This window comes from Corvus hawaiiensis, chromosome 3 (assembly GCF_020740725.1).
Source record: "Corvus hawaiiensis isolate bCorHaw1 chromosome 3, bCorHaw1.pri.cur, whole genome shotgun sequence".
NCBI classification, from domain to species: domain Eukaryota; kingdom Metazoa; phylum Chordata; class Aves; order Passeriformes; family Corvidae; genus Corvus; species Corvus hawaiiensis.
In genome coordinates, this window is record NC_063215.1 from 104,221,377 (window position 1) to 104,240,733 (window position 19,357).

General features: G+C 46.6%; 1 protein-coding gene across 1 annotated transcript in view; it reads left to right on the plus strand.

The window, feature by feature from the left end:
• EHD3 (EH domain containing 3) overlaps positions 1 to 5,983 on the plus strand; it is a 31,073-nt gene extending 25,090 nt beyond the window's left edge. Inside the window, exons 4-6 of the mRNA XM_048298322.1 lie at positions 998 to 1,410; positions 2,417 to 2,581; positions 3,944 to 5,983. Coding sequence (XP_048154279.1) covers positions 998 to 1,410; positions 2,417 to 2,581; positions 3,944 to 4,471 — 1,106 coding nt within the window. The 3' untranslated portion in view covers positions 4,472 to 5,983. The remainder of the gene's footprint in view (positions 1 to 997; positions 1,411 to 2,416; positions 2,582 to 3,943) is intronic.
• Positions 5,984 to 19,357: the final 13,374 nt, after the last annotated feature.

Below are 19,357 nucleotides of genomic sequence, written 5' to 3' on the forward strand. Positions count from 1 at the left end.
AGCCAAGATTAAAATAGTATATTAAAGGATTTGAATGCAAACAGCATTTGGTCTGTCCTGATTTCCCTTAAAGTGCAGCACTCTGGTGACTCAGATAATCCCAAATGTTGCACAGCATAGGAGAGCCTGACAGAGCAGGGGGAGAGAACCAACCAGTCTCTCACCAAGGCTTTAAAGAAGATTTTAAAAACACCACAGAGCTAGGCAAAAAGGTAATTTTGTTGCTGTCATTACTACTGTTTTAGGGACTTCTAACACTCTATTTATCATGCCCTGTACTGCTTAGAGGTGGACCCAGTCTGACACTGAATCCATTATCCTTAGTCCTGAGGCACATGAAATTTAAACCCACTGTTCCTGGCCTGTGTCTGCCTCTGGTGTTCACAGCAATGCTGTCTGCTAAGCATCCAGCGCTTGGCTAAGTGAACACAAATCATTTGGCTTTGTGCACATGCAGCAGGTATGACAGGATGATTGCTCTGGTAAGGAAGGTATTTGCATCCTGGAATTTGAATTGGATGGGACAGAGTTAGTCTTGCACAACTAGACAAGACCTGAGATTTATTAAGCAGTGGAGATACGCATCTCAAACCAGTCTGGGTGCAAGTTCTGCAACTATGCAGCTTTCTACAGCCTTCGTAGGGGTTGCTGATGGCCAGTCATTCACAAACCAGACCTCTCTTGTTGCCACATACAAGACTTCTGCAGTAGGTGTTTCACCTTGATATGCATTTGAATGAAGATCTGGAGCACAAGTTCAAGACTTCTTTGGGTGATCTCTTAATGTGGAGAGGACAAGAGCTGTCCTTAACGGTCTGCCTCAAGACATTTCCATGTGAAGGACAGTGCCTGTCTCCTTATCAAGCTACCTGGTCCACTGGGAAAGCTGCTTCCTTGCAAGCTTACCCTCAGTTAGGTACAGATACAGTTTGAGTACAGCAAGTAGGCTCTCTACTCCCATGTTTGCTGCATCTCTGCTCTTCCTCCCCCCTTGCAGGTTATGACTTCGCTGCTGTACTGGAGTGGTTCGCAGAGCGGGTTGACCGCATCATTCTCCTCTTTGATGCTCACAAGCTGGACATCTCTGATGAATTCTCTGAGGTCATCAAGGCCCTGAAGAACCACGAGGACAAGATGAGAGTTGTTCTCAACAAGGCCGACCAGATAGAGACTCAGCAGCTGATGCGGGTGTACGGTGCCCTCATGTGGTCCCTGGGAAAGATCGTCAACACTCCCGAGGTCATCAGAGTCTACATCGGCTCCTTCTGGTCCCATCCCTTGCTCATCCCCGACAACCGCAAGTTGTTTGAGGCAGAGGAGCAGGACCTGTTCAGGGATATCCAGAGCCTGCCCCGCAATGCAGCCCTGAGGAAGCTGAATGATCTCATCAAGAGAGCACGGCTGGCCAAGGTGGGTGTTGGCATAGAACCCCCAAGCATTTGGTTTGGGCTGTCTGCAGCATGCAGCCTATGGAGAAGTGGGTTTGGCCAGTTCAGCTTGCAGAGCTGGTGGATCCTACTCTTTTTCCATCCCATTTAACTCAGGCCCAGCATATGAGCTTTATGCCAATATGGGAAGAAAACACCTCTTTTGCTTGGTATGTCAATCATAGCAGACCAGAGTGAGGAAGATAACTACAGGTCAAAGGAGGTAGCACTTGAAGGGATCTGGAAAGCAGTTGCTCTGTGGTAGCAACTTGAGAGTTAGGACCAATTAGTATATCAGAATCATACACCAAGGGAATTGATGAGCACTAGGTCTTTTGCTTTACACTTTCTTAGCCAAGAGAGATACCTGGCTTAGATGGATGCAGAGGAGGTGGAGACTCACCCAAATGATAAATAAGCCTGCAGTATCCCTGAGTATTTGAAGTGAAGTGAAAGAAGCCGCTAAAAATACAGGAAAGAACCCCACATCAACTGAGAAAAGATATCAAAAGATCCCTCAAAAGCTTTCAGTGCAAGGGTCTTCATTTCAAGAAAAAATGCTTGGTTCACCATTAAAAAAAAAAAAAAAAAAGCCAGAATGTTGCATAAGTTAAGGACTGGTATTCGTACTAAAACATTCAACCTGTATGTTTAGATTGGAATGGGACTGTTCCCTTGAAGGCCATGCTCAGTGGAAGAAAAAAAAACCCCACCACTCCCTCCAGAAAGTGCATATGAGTGTCACTGTCTGTATGCTCAGGACTACACCTTGTTTTCACCTTGTCTCAGCACAGCCAGAGCACACAGCTGAGCAGCATTTAGCCCTGGAATAATAATCCATAGGTCCAGGCAAGCTGAGGAGCTGAGCTTGCTCTTCAGGGTGGGACAAGATGGAGTTGAGTCCCAGGCACAGGTAACTCCGCTGAGAAGAATTTTCTGATGTGCTATTTAACATTTGCCTTCATGCCATATAATTTAATTCCCTTCAGGTCCATGCCTACATCATCAGTTCCCTAAAGAAGGAAATGCCCTCAATGTTTGGGAAAGACAATAAAAAGAAAGAGCTTGTTAACAACTTGGGAGATATTTATGCCCGGATTGAACGGGAGCATCAGATCTCACCAGGAGACTTCCCTAATCTGAGAAAAATGCAGGTAAGCAGTGGCATCTTGGCAAACACCCAAGGAAAGAACATTAGAGTAACTGCAGGGAGTACAACAGAGCCATGCAGACATTGATTGTTGCCACCTGTGGGAAAAGCCTGCTGTAATGTTGAAATATGCCTTAAAATATGTGCAGGCTATATTTGGGCATGAACACTTCTTGCATACAGAGCTCATGTGAAGTATTACAGCTTCACATTCATTTATCATATCTTTGCCTGAATACCACTTTACACTCTTTTCCTTTATTTTTAATTCCAGGTTGCATTTGCAGATTTTTCAGGCCTAAGCATACTGTTAATTTATATTAAAAGGAAAGCTGTGTCCTGAAAAGGCTACACATGCCACATTCCTCAAGAGCTATATTTGTCTTCTATTTCACTCTTTGTTTCTCGAAAAAAAAGGAAGGTGTGAAAACTTAAAGCCCCTTTTCTATTTTAAGCAGAGAAGCAGGTTTTCTGTTCTGCAGACCTGAGACCTAGCCCAGTGTTCATGCAAGTCAAAAACTTCAAAGGACCTTGGATCAGAGCCTTGTATTGTACATTCAGACAATGCTGGACACTGCTGCATTGCTGCATGGCTTCAGTCCAAGCAGAAACCTGTTCTGAGTTCTAGCTGTTGAGGTTGCTACTAGTTACCTATGGAAAACAGCATTTGCCTATTTTTTTTCTTTTTGAAAATATATTTTCCCTAAGTTGTTGGGAATGAGATCTATGGAGCGTATCCAAAGGGGGATCTTGTTCACTGCTTGTTAAAATATGTGTTTAAAAAACTGTATCAGTCCAATAGGAGCGAGTAGTGTGGATTTAATGAGTAGGGGTGGAAGATAAAGCTGTAGGTCATTTTGCAGCTAGAAGAGAGTTCTCTGCAGGCCCTACTCAGAGCACTTTTGCTTAGCTGGGAAATTACAGAATCTGAGCCATGCTGTAAAGACATGCTCACCACCTCTTAGAGACACACTACTGCCTTAATAGCATCTGAAAGATGCACTGCATGGTGATGAGTACAATGACCTTTTGCCAGGTGGCATCTCCTTCCCAGAGTGCAGAAGGGGGAGGGAATGTAGAGCACTGGCTGGAGGATGTAGCAAGAGCCACACAACCAGTTTGCCTTGAACTATTTGGTCATTTTCTCTAGGACTTAAGAGAGGATTTAAGTAAGAGCAAGGCCAGCCAGGGAGACCCCATCCCATGCTGGAAGCAGGGCTGTCAGAGGAAGGAATGCCAAGCTCCCCACTCCTCTGCAGTAGCAGGGTTTTGTGAGCCAAGCAGCAGGCAGGCATCCCACTGTACACCATTACTCCGCCATGCATTGCCATGTTGCTCACCTCTTGCTGTGTTGTCCCATTTTAAGGATCAGCTGCAAGCCCAGGATTTTAGCAAGTTCCAGCCTCTGAAGAGCAAGCTGCTGGAGACCGTGGAAGACATGCTGGCCAACGACATCGCCCAGCTCATGGTGCTCGTCCGCCAGGAAGAGTCCCAGCGGCCAACCCAGATGGTGAAGGGAGGAGCCTTCGAGGGCACCTTGCACGGTCCTTTCGGCCACGGCTACGGAGAAGGCGCCGGAGAAGGGATCGATGACGCCGAGTGGGTGGTGGCCAGGGACAAGCCCATGTACGACGAGATCTTCTACACACTCTCGCCTGTCGATGGTAAAATAACTGGTGCCAATGCCAAGAAGGAGATGGTAAGGTCTAAGCTGCCCAACACCGTGCTGGGCAAGATATGGAAACTGGCTGACATCGACAAAGATGGCATGCTGGATGATGAGGAGTTTGCCTTGGCGAATCATCTCATTAAAGTCAAGTTGGAGGGTCATGAGCTGCCAAATGAGCTCCCTTCCCATCTCCTCCCTCCATCCAAAAGGAAAATAACAGAGTGAAAGGAAGGTTACAGGGGAGAGGGAAAGGGAAGGGGAAAATAAAAGATCTAGAAAAACATGTTTACTTAAATTATACCTTTAGATGTGAGATCACGTTTGGATTTATACCTACTTTGCTGTATGAAGAACAAAATCTAAAGCAGAACAAAAAAGTCCAATCCTTCATGATAATATGCAATTAACTCTTCCAGTGTACTGTCCCTGCTTTCTAATGTGTAGTCTGTAAACATGAAGGTAAAAAAAGGATGTTGCAAAGTAGGAGACTCTGTTAAGCAGGAGTAGAAGAAAACCTGAAGTGGGCTGCATTTGGAGAGTGGAATAGGCACTAATAGAAATCTGCTAACTGCCAGTATCACTCCTGAGCTTTGGCTGCACCTTCTGCCTTCTAATGGGTCTTGCAAACTTCAGGAGACTGAGATCTTGATAGCAAAGAGAAACCACAAGGTCTTCAAGCTATTGGCCAAAATAAAGAGCATTTCCTAATTCACATAAGCCCACACTAAAATACTAGATACTAAACCCCAGAGTTAAGAACTTTAGGAACCTTGATTCACCATTAGATGCAAATTTTACAAACGTTCCCCTGTCCTGAAAGAAAAATACATTAATAAAATCTGAAAGAGCTCTGAACTGGGCAGCTGGAGTTCCTCATTGTTCCCTGTGGGACAGGCACTCAGAGTTCCCAATCATTGCTACCTCCCATTCAGTCCCCAGGGGAGATTTGTTCTGCAGGCATGGCCAAGAGGACCAACCTCCAAGGGAAGCAGAGGGAGGGGGCCCTAGAGGTGGACATCAGTTGGGTTGGAAGGGAGGAGCACCACTTCCAGGCTCACCCAACATTTCACACCCAGTGGGTAGTGTTTGCTCTTTGAACAGTGATGGTGTCTGTGATCCCTGTGAAGTGATGTGTTTGCTCTCATCGTGCACAGTGAAAGCTGCGAGGCCCCATTCTCACTGTACAGATACAAACCCCACACTGTCAGGTGGATCCATCACAAGGGCAGAACACACAGGGGCACTGGGCAGAGCTTGCTCTGCTCTGTGCCTCCACAAACCTAGCCAAGATGTCAGCCTTCATACACTCCCCTCACCACACAGTAACACTTGATCCCCTCCAGAACTTCTACCCTGAGCCAAGAGACCTTCCCCACTTCTTTCGTGCTCTATGAAATTTTTGTTTTCAAGACCCAGTTTTAGCAGAAATCCCTCAATTTCCCATTTCATTGCCTAAACACACATGTGCGCGCACACTCTTCTGGTTTTTGTTGTTGCTTTGGAGCAGTGTGTTGTTCCAATCCTGTTGTCACTTTATATAAGCTGAGCTCCTACTGTGATGAAAAACCAAGATAAGTATAACTTATTTTATATCTCTTGTGTTCATATTATATAGAGAAATATATTCTGTGTATGTAGGATGTGCTTATTGCAGTACATTTATCACTTGTCTTAAAAATTAATGCATTAACCTTTTTTGTACCCTGGTCCTAAGACATTATTAAAAAAGAAAGGCCAGATCTGTCTACTTCTTTACACAGCAAAATGAAATGCAGCTGAAAAGAAAAAAAAGCTTATTTCTAAATGCAACAGAGGGAGGAGATTATCCTTATGCACATTTCCAAACATGCATGTACAGATCAGCCCAGCTGGACTCAGGTGTGCACTCTGAATGACTGGTTGACATCTGCAACATCTTTCTCTTTTGGCAGTCTAATCACAACATCCATATTTGCCAAAGCAAGAGGAATTGAACCTGTGATTCACCTTGTTCAGTGCAGGGGAGAGGTAACAACCAAATTTCAGTAGAAAAAGGAATATATTGAAGCAGTTTCCTCCTGCCAGTCACAATGAGAATGCTGCAAATTTATCAAGATCTGGAAAGGATGCAAAAAACCTCAGTCTTAAATCTTACTAATTCTACTTCTGTCTTCATTGCCCTTTCTTTTCTGTACATGTTCATGGCAGTGATAGTTATCCCCCAAGTGGGACAGTGAGAGGCACTGAGTAAGACAGGGAGAGCAGTTAGGATAGTCCTGGGGAAGCACTCAGAGAATGGCTGTGAGCTGTAGTAGTTGGCAGTTTCCATTTAGCATCTGTACAGGATGAGAGAGGGGGGAGAGGAAATCATAGGGTGGAGAGCAAAAGCAATAAATGCAAATTGAGGGAAAAGTCAGCAAACTGTGTCGTTCCAGTTCAGCTGCCCAGTAACCCCCAGTTTAACTGTCATCACAGTAAACATCTGCTAAGGCTGTCCAGGTCTTCCTGAGGAATTTGCATCCATCAGACTCCAGCTGAGGCTGAGCAGAGCACCCTGAATCAACCCTACTTCTGTGTGGGCACAACTGTCTGATAGACACACATACAGTAGCACATTGCTTGTGCCAAGTGTATGCTGAAATTTAACTCCTGAAAAGGCAGAACATTACTGGTTCTGTGAAAGGGGATGGGAGAAGGTGAGGTCTATTAGTCTTTTCTTCCCTGTACACTCTAGCAATGTGCTCAGGTAGCAAAAAATTCATTGTAACAGCAATCAAACAACTTCTAGGGCACATTTGTGCCTGATTGTTCATGCATTCACAAACCAAACCCCTGGCCTGTTGTTAAAACACGTGTAGTAGGTTAGTTATCAGTGCCTGACTGCAGTGGTGCTTCAGACTAATCTCAAAGAAGGGCCCACTGTTACACAGGAAACAGATCTCCTGTGTTGCTGGCAGCAGTTACCCCCACACCGTGGCTGGGGTATACCAGCACATTCCTCAGCTCCTGCCTGCTCCACACATCGTGCTCCTCTCACCCCTGTGCCAGCCTCTCGGGATGTTCCAGCAGGATTCACCCAGCAGGGCCAGCAGGAGCTCTGCCCACACAGGTCAGTGCGTGAGGTGCCGCCGCAGCGCTGCCGCGTGGGGTTCGCTTTCAACACTGCTCAGGAACCACTTGGTGCTGTCAGAACACGGCTTCCCCACTCGTGGTGGGGAGAGGGGGAAAAACACCGCCAGCACTTCACTGACAAACACAGTGTTACCTAATAGGATTGCAGCGGGGTGTGCCAGCAGGACAGGAGACAAAGCAACCCTGCTACAGGACAGCTGCTAGGGAGGCTGTGTTTCCAGAGAGGCAGGTTAGGAATAGTCCTTGTTAGAGAACTTTATCCAGCACGTTTCGCTTTTGTTAGGCTCTTCAGGGAATTTAAACAAACATAACACTAAAACAAGCACCAAAACCCCACATCAAACCTGAAACACCCTGAGGTTGTCTACAAAAATACGTGAAATCCTGTCTCGCCACTTGGGCCATGAGAAGGTGTATGTATTTCTCCATCCCCTTCCCAGATAGCAGCTGCACATGCACACACCCCCTTTCTTTCCTTTTCCCTTCCAAGTTAGGACTCCCTGGGCAATCCCAGCCACCTGTATTGTTTCCCACATCTGTGGAAGGATGTGATTTCCCAAGCCCACCAGGACTCCAGGCACTGCACGCAGGCCTCCAGCCAGGGCATGTTCCTGCCAGTTCACAGAGCCACGTTCCAAAGGCAGTTATCTGTGTCCAACAGTGCTTCCTTTTTCCAAGAGCAGTTCTCAATTACTGAACAAGATTTCCCCTGGAGGTTATACAGAGGAACAGATTCATTTGCTCTGTCTGTGGGTGGGGGATTTTATCATGTGAACATACCACTACCACTCACTTCTCTGGTCCTCTCATGTCCTTCTCTACCCAACCTCACACGGAAGAGCTTTCACAAGGTCAGAAGAACAAAAAGGTCTTTTTTTTTTTTTTTTTAACCCCTCTAAGTAGGAACTGCATTTGGTCCTCTCTCTGAGAAGGATCTAGAGCAGAAACAGCTGTACCTACATGCTATATGGGCTAATATATGAGTTTCTTGAAAATTAAATTCTCTCTACTGTGGAACATGACAGGCAGATTAGATCAACAGTGCTATACAACCATTTATTTGAAGGGAAGGATAATAATTACACTAAGTTCCCTGCGTAACATTTCACAGGAGGTGTGTGGCTTAGCAAAAGGCAATTCCTTCTGGGAGCTGGAATTTAGCCAGCATGCTGAAGTTCAGAGGGATTTTTAATTAAACAGAAAAGGTTAGAATCAGTTTTTCCATCACCTTAAGTTCCAACATAAACTTCATACAACAATGAAATTCAGATTTAAGTCTGGAAACTGTTCTTTTAAGTAGTTCTCCTTATTATGCTTTAATGCTTTGTCTATATGACAGCAGACTTTGGTTAGTGAGCAAAAGTTACCAGTTGTTTGACCTTACAGAGAGGGACAGTGTTCCTACGAGCCCAGCTGGAACCATGGACAAGCTCCTCTAGAATTCTCCTCAGATCACACTACACCTCTTACATCATTGATAGTTTCCACCTCTGCTATTGTTTATCTCATGTTTCTTTTACTATAGAGAGAAGCTGCGGCTCCACATTCAGGCTTTGGTAAATCAGGGGACATGATAGACTATTTAAGTCCTTCAAAGCCTGACAGACAGAACACCCATGGAAGACAGCACTGAATTATTCCAGAGGAGCAGCTTGACTAGTAACATCCAAGTTATTTTTGTGGAATTTTCATAACATAGCATAGCATCTATTATTTTCTGGTCTTTCCCTTTCCTTCCTTGCGCTTATGAGCCTTTCCCTCCTCTTCCCAGTCTGTCCAAGGGTGGGGGAAAAACAAGGCTTAGTTTGGAATCTCAACATGCTAAGAAGTTCAAGGCTAGTGCAGGCAAGTCAATCACAGTGTGATTGACTTTCCAGCTCCTTTGGGCACTGCTGATAGAGTAACAAATCCAGTATTTAAAGCAGGCCTTTGAAACAATTCCTCAGTGCCTGAAGGGAGAGAAATCCCTTCTGAGTACAGCACGTGCCATCCACAGCGTGCCCGTTCCACTGAGCCCTTCGCTGTCAAACACTGCACGAGTTGCTAGGTTTAAAATGGGCTTCTCTCCAGCTGCTTCCGTGTCCTGTAAACAGCCGTCAGCGAGGCCTCCGTTAATGTCTGCAGAGACATGAACGTGGGAGATATTTATAGGCCTTGGATCAGATCGCCCTCCTTGCCTGGGCCATTGCGCAAACAAAGGGCGTGAGTGTGGAATTCCTCTCCTTAATGACACACAAGTTCACTGCAAGCAAATGCCAACCAAAAACTCTCTGAACAGCTTTCACCCACCACCTTACACATTTATTGGCAAGATGAGGATCACAGAAGCTCCTTATAAGGTGATGCAGCTCAGAGGCCAGTAGGAAGCACAGCTCCCTGGCCATTTTCTGACCTCCTTCAACCACAAGTTTTCAGAGGCACAGTTTCAGCAGTGCTTTTCCTAAAGACAGTGGAAAGGTATGAAAATGAAGAGTTTGCTGCCTGTCTGCCTACCTCATTTAAGCCATTCACAGAACAGACTAGGAGGAATTCCCTGCATCCTACCATCTTTAAAGCTTCCATGTCCCACAGCACACACATCTCCACTTGTATCAGAACTGTGTAGCTTCAGTCCAAGCTGGCAGCTCATAGGTATGTTAAGTTTTCAGAAGCGGAATTGCTCCCCAGTTAGGATTTAAATATCCAGTAGAGAGTTCCTTCATATGCCCAGTTGGGAATTTCAATTCTTCTGCATGCACAGAAAGGTCATAAGCAGCTTAAGCTTCCATAACAGCAACTAGCACCCCTCAATCCAATTCTAGCATGGAACAAACCCTTGGCAAACTAGAGAACTTGCACCATTTGCCACCAAGGGAGATTAGTTTTCTAATTAATATCATCTTTGATGACTCAACATGCCAAAGGGAGAAAAACAGACCAACGATCATCTTCTCTGCCAAGAAATTAACAGCTTGCAAACTAAACTATAAAAAGAACTGGTGGCATTTTTCCCAGGTCTCACCAGCAGCCACTAACATATAATAGCAAAGCACACCTAAAGCCCTTCTTCCTTCTCAGCTATGCAAGGCTTCACTCTTCCTTCTGAAATTAAGCAGCCTTGAAGGGGAAAGGAGGTGATCTAGTGGTTGCCATTTAATGCTAGTTAGAGCTTTACAGGCTGCTCAGGGGCAATAGAAAATCCAGTGACTGGAAGAACAATTAAGAAAGGCGTTTTACTGCCCAGAGATGTCTCGCATGTACAGGAGCGGAGATCATTACAAAAGAAGAGTTATGCAAGGAGTGAATGTCAACCCCAAGTCTCTCAGGAAGCATTAATCAAAAAGCCCACGTGGGTCAAGTACTGATGACACACTGGGGCCTGGTTTATAGGGCCCAGTTCAAACCTGCTTCAGCCTGAGGCAGGCAGTACGTGGCATACACAGCAAGCAGCTCTCTAGACATGTACTCTGCCTTACCAGCTGTAGCCATCACGTATGGCAATGCTGTGCACCACAAGGGACTGAACGCCTCAAACATCCAGGCCCACAGCAACCAAACCATAGCCCATGGACCTGACAGTCCCACAGCTGTCTGGGCAACCATGCGACCTTCTTGGTGGTGGGGTTTTTGTAGGGGTTTGGGGTTTTTTTCCCCCCTGTAAACACTTCACAGGAATGGAGACTGATGAAGCAGTGAGGTTTGGCAGCAATACTTTCCTTTAAGCTCTGCTGATTGAATTGCTCCAGCCCTTTCCCTGCAGTATTTTCCCAGCCTTAAATGCTCTGTTCCCCATATCTGTGAGGACAGAGGACCTGCCAAGCTTCAAGCACAGCACTTCAGCCGAACAGCACAAAAAAGAGACCACATGCTGCCTATGAAGTGGCTCAGGCTTGAACAGCTTTTTCCTCCCCCTCCATCCTCTACACAGCTGAGTCAAACCCCAGAAGCACCACATCATCTCAGGCTCGGTAGCATTTCAGCACAGACCCAGGGGCAGAGTTTCACATCTCTCTTGAGAACCTGGGAGAAGCAGTCTTGGGCTTTGGGTTGTGGAAATTCCGCTTCTCAAGGCCACTCTCTGTCCTTCCTCTCCCACAAGGGCTTTGGGGAAGTACAGATCTTCATCCGACCTGCACTGTGGGAGCAGGGAAGAAAAGTGCTTATACTGACAGCCCAAAAGCCTTCCTAGACAGGCAAGAGTGTTGTTGCTTGTTCTGTAGCCTCTGCAAAAAGTCAGTCCATGCAAGGTCCCAGCAACACAGCAGAGACGGCTTCCCAGCACAGCCCTCAACAGAAGCTGCCAAAGGCACAAAGAAGGTCCCAGGGTTGAAAGGTGGGACTGGAAAATATGGGAAACCTGCTAAAAGTTGGCCAAGGTGCCACATCCATGCAGCCAGAGCAGGCTGGTGCAACTAGAGCTTTTTGAAACCAGGCCACGCCTCTGTGGAGGGCCTGTCCAACCCTCCTGGAGAAGCTGCTCTCCACACAGCAAGAAACATGGATGTCTCCTTCACAAGGGAGACAAATAAGCCCAGCAGAGCAGTGGATGATAAACTGCTAACGTGACAAACAAGGACACTTTGTCCTTTCCGTCTGCTTCTCTCCCAGCCCTGGAGAGATCACTTAAGGTCACTAGTATTTCTAATGATCCGCTTCCGATGGGCTGCCTCACTCATTTCACTCCATTTCACAGAAATAAAGGCGGCCTGGCGCCCTTTCACCACTTCCTTTCAGGAGGACAGAGGGGAACAAAAGCTGGCACAGTCCTGCCAAGAGCCATGGGCCATCGTTAGGGCCCGAGAGGCACGCGCCAGCTCCAGCCCTTTCCCTTGTCCCCGAAGGGAATTTACTCGTCCAGCTTCTCACTGCAGATGTGAGTGTCAGAACTGCGATTTACACGGAAAGGCTGCCAAAGTTGGGACAATACAGGACTCATGGGCTCACCTTGGCCACTGGGAGACCCCTGGGAAAAGAGGATGTTCAGACCATCTTCCCACCTGGCTTCCCACTATCTCCAGAGGTGGTCAGAAGCAGCCCATTTTCCCCCCTCTAGCTAAGGAAATGCCTTTCAAGGCCCCTACCACCCTGGCTGGAGGTTTGCAATTCTCCCACCAAACGTGTCGATGAGCTTATAGCATTAATTATTCTGGAAGCACATCAAGGCATCAGATGCAACCTCATTGCCTGCCCCAAAGTCCTTCAGTGGAAGGACGAGGGAGGTGAGCACCTCCTGGCCCTGCAAGAAGCTGCTGACTCCAGCAGGTGGGAGCAGCCAAGAGGCTGTTTCCAGAGAGACAGGCTGCTGTTATCAGCTTCCCAGAGATGAGTGTGCAAAATACCTGGCATATCATACTCCTTGGATCATTTGTATTCAATTGTATATCCAAGAGGGAAGGGGCAGGGGAAAAGAGGCTCTTGACTTTTGTCCAGGAAGAGGAGATAAGGTACAAGGAGAGGAAGAATAATTTTTTACAGCCCCAGAAAATAGCTATTTACTTCCTAATGAAGTGCTAGTGCAAACACTGAACAGAGTCCAACGAGTAAGAAAGGCCACTGATTACTGGGTTTCAGAGAAATGTTTTCCAATGCCCTATTAGAAAGGTAAGTGCATATTAAAGGAGAAAAGTGGGTTCACACACCACTGCAGTCAGTATGCTGTAGCTCTGCGAACCAACAGTGCTTGGCCAAAGACTTCAAGCTGTCATGGAACAACCTCATTTCCCAGAAGTGCGGGACACAGAGTGCTCTGGGTTTAAGACCATCATTTAAAAACTGGAGGGTGAAAATAAAAAGGGTGAATCTGTGTGTTTAAAAGATGTGTTTAAGAGAGGGATGTCAGCCCAAAACCCAATAGGCACAGCCAGGTTTCAAAGTGCATTCACTGTCTGTGATGAGATGGAAAGACGGAGATGATTCACCTCCCTGATGCTGATTTCACAGGGACTCCTCCAGCCACAAGAAAGCCCAAGACATGCCAAGAAATGCATTGCTCCCCCAAAAAAGCATCAGTCCCCATACTCCCAAAGCCTGGTCACACCATGATGTATTTCTAAATGCAAGGCCAGAGCCCATGGAAATGAGCTCTGCATCACTGGTGGTGCACAGTGAGCTTACCCAGGACATATCCCAGCTCCTCCGCACAGCCCCACTGCCAAAATGCCTTTAAGAATCTGGTCATGGGTTACACACTCAGAAATTATCTTTTCTCTTCATGGCCCAGAAGCCCAGCTTTCCAGACAAAAGTTTAATGCTTATTTTTAAGCAAAAGAGATTTGCCAGCACAAACTAAGAGATAAACAAGCATTTTAGTCAGCAGTCAACATGACAAACACGATAACCTGGCAGCAGCATTGCACTTCCTTCTCCACATCATGCCTGTCCCATACAGCTTGGGGGACACAAAAAGCCTCTGGTGGAAAGATTCCCCATCATGTTGGGTGACTACAGGAGTGACAGCAATCCGCAATGCACTAGAACAGACACACCACAGTACAAAAAGGCAAAATAAAAAGAATCACTGGGCCAGGAGCCAGAACTGTTCAACACAACTACCTGGAGGGTTTGGGATACAAGCTCCTGATCTCTCCACTTACAATGCATACACACAGAGTTTTCAGATACATCTTACTACATTGCATAACACTGTTTTCTTTATTCTTAAATCCAAAGACACTTTGCAGGAACACTGTTTTTAAAGTAATTACTTCTGGGCATAACAAGTGCTCTATGCTGCAGATGGGCACACCAAAACTTGGACACAAAAGAAAACCAGATAACCCCCTCTGACAGGTTTTAATAGCTTTTAGATAAATTTATATATGATTTACACAAAGACACCTGCACACATTTAGAATTCAAGCACACAGAGCTCCATAAGGCAATAATTTAGAAATTCCCCTGCCGAGAAGTTACGTATTATCCCAAGTCCCTCGATTACTTCTGCTGAATAACAGTCACTGAACACTAAGTCTGTGCATTTTTTGAAGACACATGTTTTCTTTTTCCTGATCCAAATACAGAACAAAAACAGGATCATAATTTACCATAGAAGACAATGAAAATCTTATCGTTGTAAATATATGTAGTGAGATAATACAAATCCTGTTCCTTGGTATTTCCCCTCCACCCTCTATTCCTACTACTACTCCTTCCAGCTTTAGGGCCTCTCCCCTGCTTGCATGGAAGATTGACGCCCATCTTAAAGCCATAAATTACTCACAAACAGCTACTGAAAGTAGCAATGACCGTAGGGTAACACTTCCACAAAGCAATAGAGCTTCCTGGCAAGCTGATAAGAGTTTCCTGTTTTGAGTCTTGGGTTGGGTTTTTTTCCCTCTGATAAAAATTTGACTCTCAAAACATCTCAGAAAGGAAGGACTGACAGATTTTTTCCCCCCTGCTCCCCTAAACATGTTGTGTTGCAAAATTTGTTCTCTTTTGCTGAATGTGAAATGGGGACCAGGTTCAAGAAACTCAAGTGCACCAGCTGAGACAGCAGGTGAGAGAAGCACATGGAGTCTTTCGGCAGCTCAGGATGATGGAGCGGCCCTGGAGCCCACATTTAGTCTTGCCCTGCGCTCTCACCTCTCAAGTTCTGCACTTTGCACTCTGGCAACGCTCACAGTTTCTAGCAAAGGCAAAAAAACCCTGAAATCTCCAGGGACACGAGCTCTGTATTTACCCCTCTTGCTGTGGTGGCATGACCCCTGTCACTTCTGCGTGCCTGAGGAGAGTAACCAGGTAGGCAGCTCGTTCTGCTTATGGCTGACCTACCCTGTGTCATGTGGGGGACCTCGGACACAGGTTTGTGTCTGAAACCCCAAAGTCCCCAGCGAGCTCTCCGGACACATTGTGTTGGTAGCAGCCTGTGTTTGCAGCAGCCCAGGGGTCCCAATGGCCTCCAAGGGAAGCCCACTCCTTTCCTCACCTCAGTGCACCTCCTGGACCTACTGTTCCCAGTTTCTGGGGTCACACCATAAGTTCAATATCTGGGCCAAACAGACTGTATCAAATAAAGGAATACCTCTCTTTCACCCCTTCCCTGTAGGTGCTGTCCTTACTCAGGAAGCCTCTTACACAAGGGGTTTTGGCAGAGGATTCACTCACATACCCCTCTCAATCCCAACCCAAAGGCATTCATGTGTACCTCTGTTTTCACTGGCTCCACATGCCTCTCTTTTTCAGAGATAAGAGAAAAATCATTGCACAGGCTTGATCCAACATCAGATACAGATACACGATATCTCCCAGGAGCACCACAGTACCACACAGGATTTTAACATTTAATCCCCAAAAATCACTTCTCATTGAAAGAGGAACAACCAGCAAATTTAGTCCAGAAAATGAAATAAAAATAACGAAATGCTCTATTTGTCCTCTAGCACGTAGCCCCTATCCCCAGGAAAGACAAGGGCCAGGCCAGAGCCCCCCAGCTTCTCCAGAACAGGAGCAGCCTGGACAGTTTTTACAGTGATTGCAAAGGGGCAAAACAGCAAGGTGATGTTTTACGGCACAAAACCTTTTAAGAATAAGCAAGATAATTTTACATGATGAAGTTCAAACTACACTGCACCCTGTGGAGCAAGAGCAGCCAGCGATTTTTTCCAAATCAGACTGGGCACCATTTCACATCACTTCTCCTTTAAGCCAAATTTCATCACTTCATCTTACAGTAAACGGCAGAAGTGAGAAGCACTTACACAACAGAACAGAGATCACAGACCTGCATTTCTGGAGGGCTTTCAGACATTCACTTTCCACTGCTGCAAGCCACATGCAGTCATTCACACACAGGGCTGCCCGGAACAACTTAACTGCTTGCCCACATTAGCTAGCAAAGCTGAGAGGAGCTCTCCACATATATCCACTTCAGTGCATGAGAAAGAAATGAAACAATGCTGGAACATTAAATTTCAAGACATGCAACTTCCCAGGCCAGCCACAAACAGGAGCAGTGGTGAATGCTGCAATTCTACCTTCTCTCAAAACCAAAAGCCATCTTCTAAAAATGACACCACAGCTGAGACAACCCAGGCAGCTCCCTCTAGCCCTAGATACTCACAAGTATCCAAAACCATCACCAAATGCTTTCTCTTCATTCACCGTCCCTCTCCTTCCCCAATTTCCCTACCTGTTCTCCAGGGGCTGTTCCCTCCATACAACCTGGCTCTCAGTAATAACCCAACACCACCATTCTCTATCCACCCTTTCAAACCTTCCTGCAATTTCACTAAGTAGGAGGAGACCAGCTCAGGTGAAGGAAATTCTGCTCTCAAACTCCTGTGCACCTGAGAAGCCAAGGCCCTGCTAAGCATCTGCAGGGGTCTGGCTAACTCAGGCTGCTCTGCTCAATATTTACTGGGATTTGCTCTCCTGATGGAGGCTGAAAATGCCCTCAAATATTTACTCCAAGCAAACGACCTTTCACAATATATTTTGCAGCCAAGGGCTCAGAGTGAAGCTTTGTTGCAAAAAAAAAAAGCAGACAGGAGGTAGGTTGAACACATATATACACACACACATATATATACACATATATAAAATGTCAGTGTGGTCAGCCAAGAGATCTGCACCTCATCATTCGTTTTACCCTGTGACTTTTCTGGATCCAGTTTAATTGCTCTTTGGAAGTCAAGCAAAAAGCCTTTTGGTCCAAGATCCAAAAGAGAAGAGTCTGAAATGAGCTGCCTGACAGAAATGCTGACAAAGTGCTATCAGGGCCACCTTCACTGTCCCTATGGGATTTGTCTCAGTGCCATCCTGCCCTGCAGAGCTGATGAAGCTGGTGCAGCCCAGAGGAAAGCCCTGAGCGTGGCTTCAGCTGGCAAAGGCCTGAGATGTCGAAGAACAAAAGCGTGGCTGCGAAAGGGCTGCATTTGTTGTACAAATCACAGTGGCAATGACAACACACAGCCACAGTGCTCTTCTGGCAGTCGCTTTTCAGTGTTGGACTGCAGGAAAGGAAGAGGTTTGGGGATTGTGGCTTAGGGCTTGTTTCATTACTACAGACCCCAGAGAACTTTGTGAGGCAATGCTCAAATCCAGACCAGATGTGCCAGTTCATCCCTGGTGGGGAAGCAGACCCAAAGCTGGAAACTCAGGTAAGACAGACCTTCATGATGCATCAGTACATCTTGTGGTAAAACCTGGATGCAGAAATTTTGGTCAGAGAAAGGTCTGGGCTGGACATAGTTCAGTGAAGCTGACAGGGCAGTCAGAAACTGAAGAATTTTGCTCAGAAATATGCTAAGGAGCCACATGAAGAAGAGGAAAAGGAACCTCTTCCTGCTTGCCCAGGGCACAGGCCTTGGCCACAGCACTTTATTTAAGCCCCAGCACTTTATTTAAGCCACACTCATAGAGCTCACTGAGAGGAGAAAAGCCCCACAGCAGAGCAGATCCCACTGAGAGCAGCCAGGGACAGCAGGATCCTTTTTGTTCACTGTCAGATTCTCAACCCAGGGAATGGCAGGAGCCAGCCATCAGGGGAGAAGCTCCAGGTTTAATTTTAGCCTGCACCCACAGAGCATATATTTCCCTTTTATTTTTATTCTGAACTTCATGTAAAAATAGGATTTCCTGCTGCCCGATAAGGGATTCCTGTTTTTGCGGCAGGTCTGCCTTCTTGGGAAGCCGGTGCCTACGGGGTTATGGATGGGCTCTTCAAAGCACAGCAGCCCAGCTGAGGGGATAGGGTGGATAACATTTGGGATTTACATTGTTCCTGCTCGCCTTCAGGGAAAAAAAAAAAAGCAGCTGTGCCCCCCTCCTTCGATGAATCACCACCAAGTTTAGCATTCTGGAACTCTGTTTTGGAAAATCTCTATTTGCCTGCATATTTTTAGTAGGGGGGTTTGGGTTTGCATCCTTCCCAGGTAGATTTTTGTCAGTTTGCCAGGCTCCAGGGAGGCATATCCTGCTTTGTGAGCCTGGTCATCAACCAGGAGATAAATAACAGCACAGAACAGTCATTCCTCCCACCCTTCCCACTCCCCCATGACACAGCTCCCACATTCCCCAGCACACCCACACTCCCCAACAGCCCCTGGAGATGCAGGGAGGAGCAGCACGTGTGGACCTGCCTCGAGGGGCTGCTCCCCACCTCTGCCTGTGCTCTGTCACAATTTCATGAGAGGCCATTTCGAGCCCAAATGCCAATAACTGTCAGTCTCCTGTAACGCAAAGGCATCACTCTTAGCTGTGTCTACCCTGGGGGGGTACTCACACACCAAAAACTTACTCCAAAGCCACCAGGGTCACTAACATCATTTATGAAAGGAAGAGCACTGGCAAGGGCTCTACTGCCCACCAGCTCTTATTTTCTCCTTGCCTGCTTTTCTCTGTGACCAGGGAAAAAGTCCTCAAGTGCTAAAAGGAGATGTGCCAAGAGGAACATGAAAAGGAATTCATGCATTCGCCTGGTGCTGAGCAGAAGTTTCCTTCAACCCCCAGCAAGCCGCTCCTCTTGGCAAGCGAGCAAAAGGGAGTGAGAGTTTTTCTTGAAAAAAGGAAAAGTGCATATTTTTTTCCTTTTAAGAATAAATCTTGATTCTCTCAGTGGGGCTGTGGATGTCAAAAATGTGGCTCCCAGGACTGAAAGCAGCTCTGGCTGTGGCCCATCCCCAAGACGCCCTTTAACATTGCAGGGAGCTGTCAGAGAGGGGCAGGCTAGAGAGGCTTCCCTCCTCCTCCTCACATGGGTTTGGATCCAACAGGGCTGTTCTCAGGGACTTGACCTCACCATGTGAGCTTGGTTCCCAGGGACTTGACCTCACCATGACTCAGAAAATCAGTCTGGGCAAGGACAGCCCAGTAAAGAAATGTCCCTTTAGGTCAGCCTGAGAAATACCCTGCTGCTATTGCCCAGGGCAGGGGGCAAGAGCTGTCTTCTCTGGGGAAACTCGAGTTTTCAGAATGGAAGGATGTGTTCTGCAACCATGGGAAGCTTCATGCTGACTCCTCCATAAAACAGGGAAAGTGCAACCACGGGTGTGACCCACACGTGGACATCTTAGCCCAGCT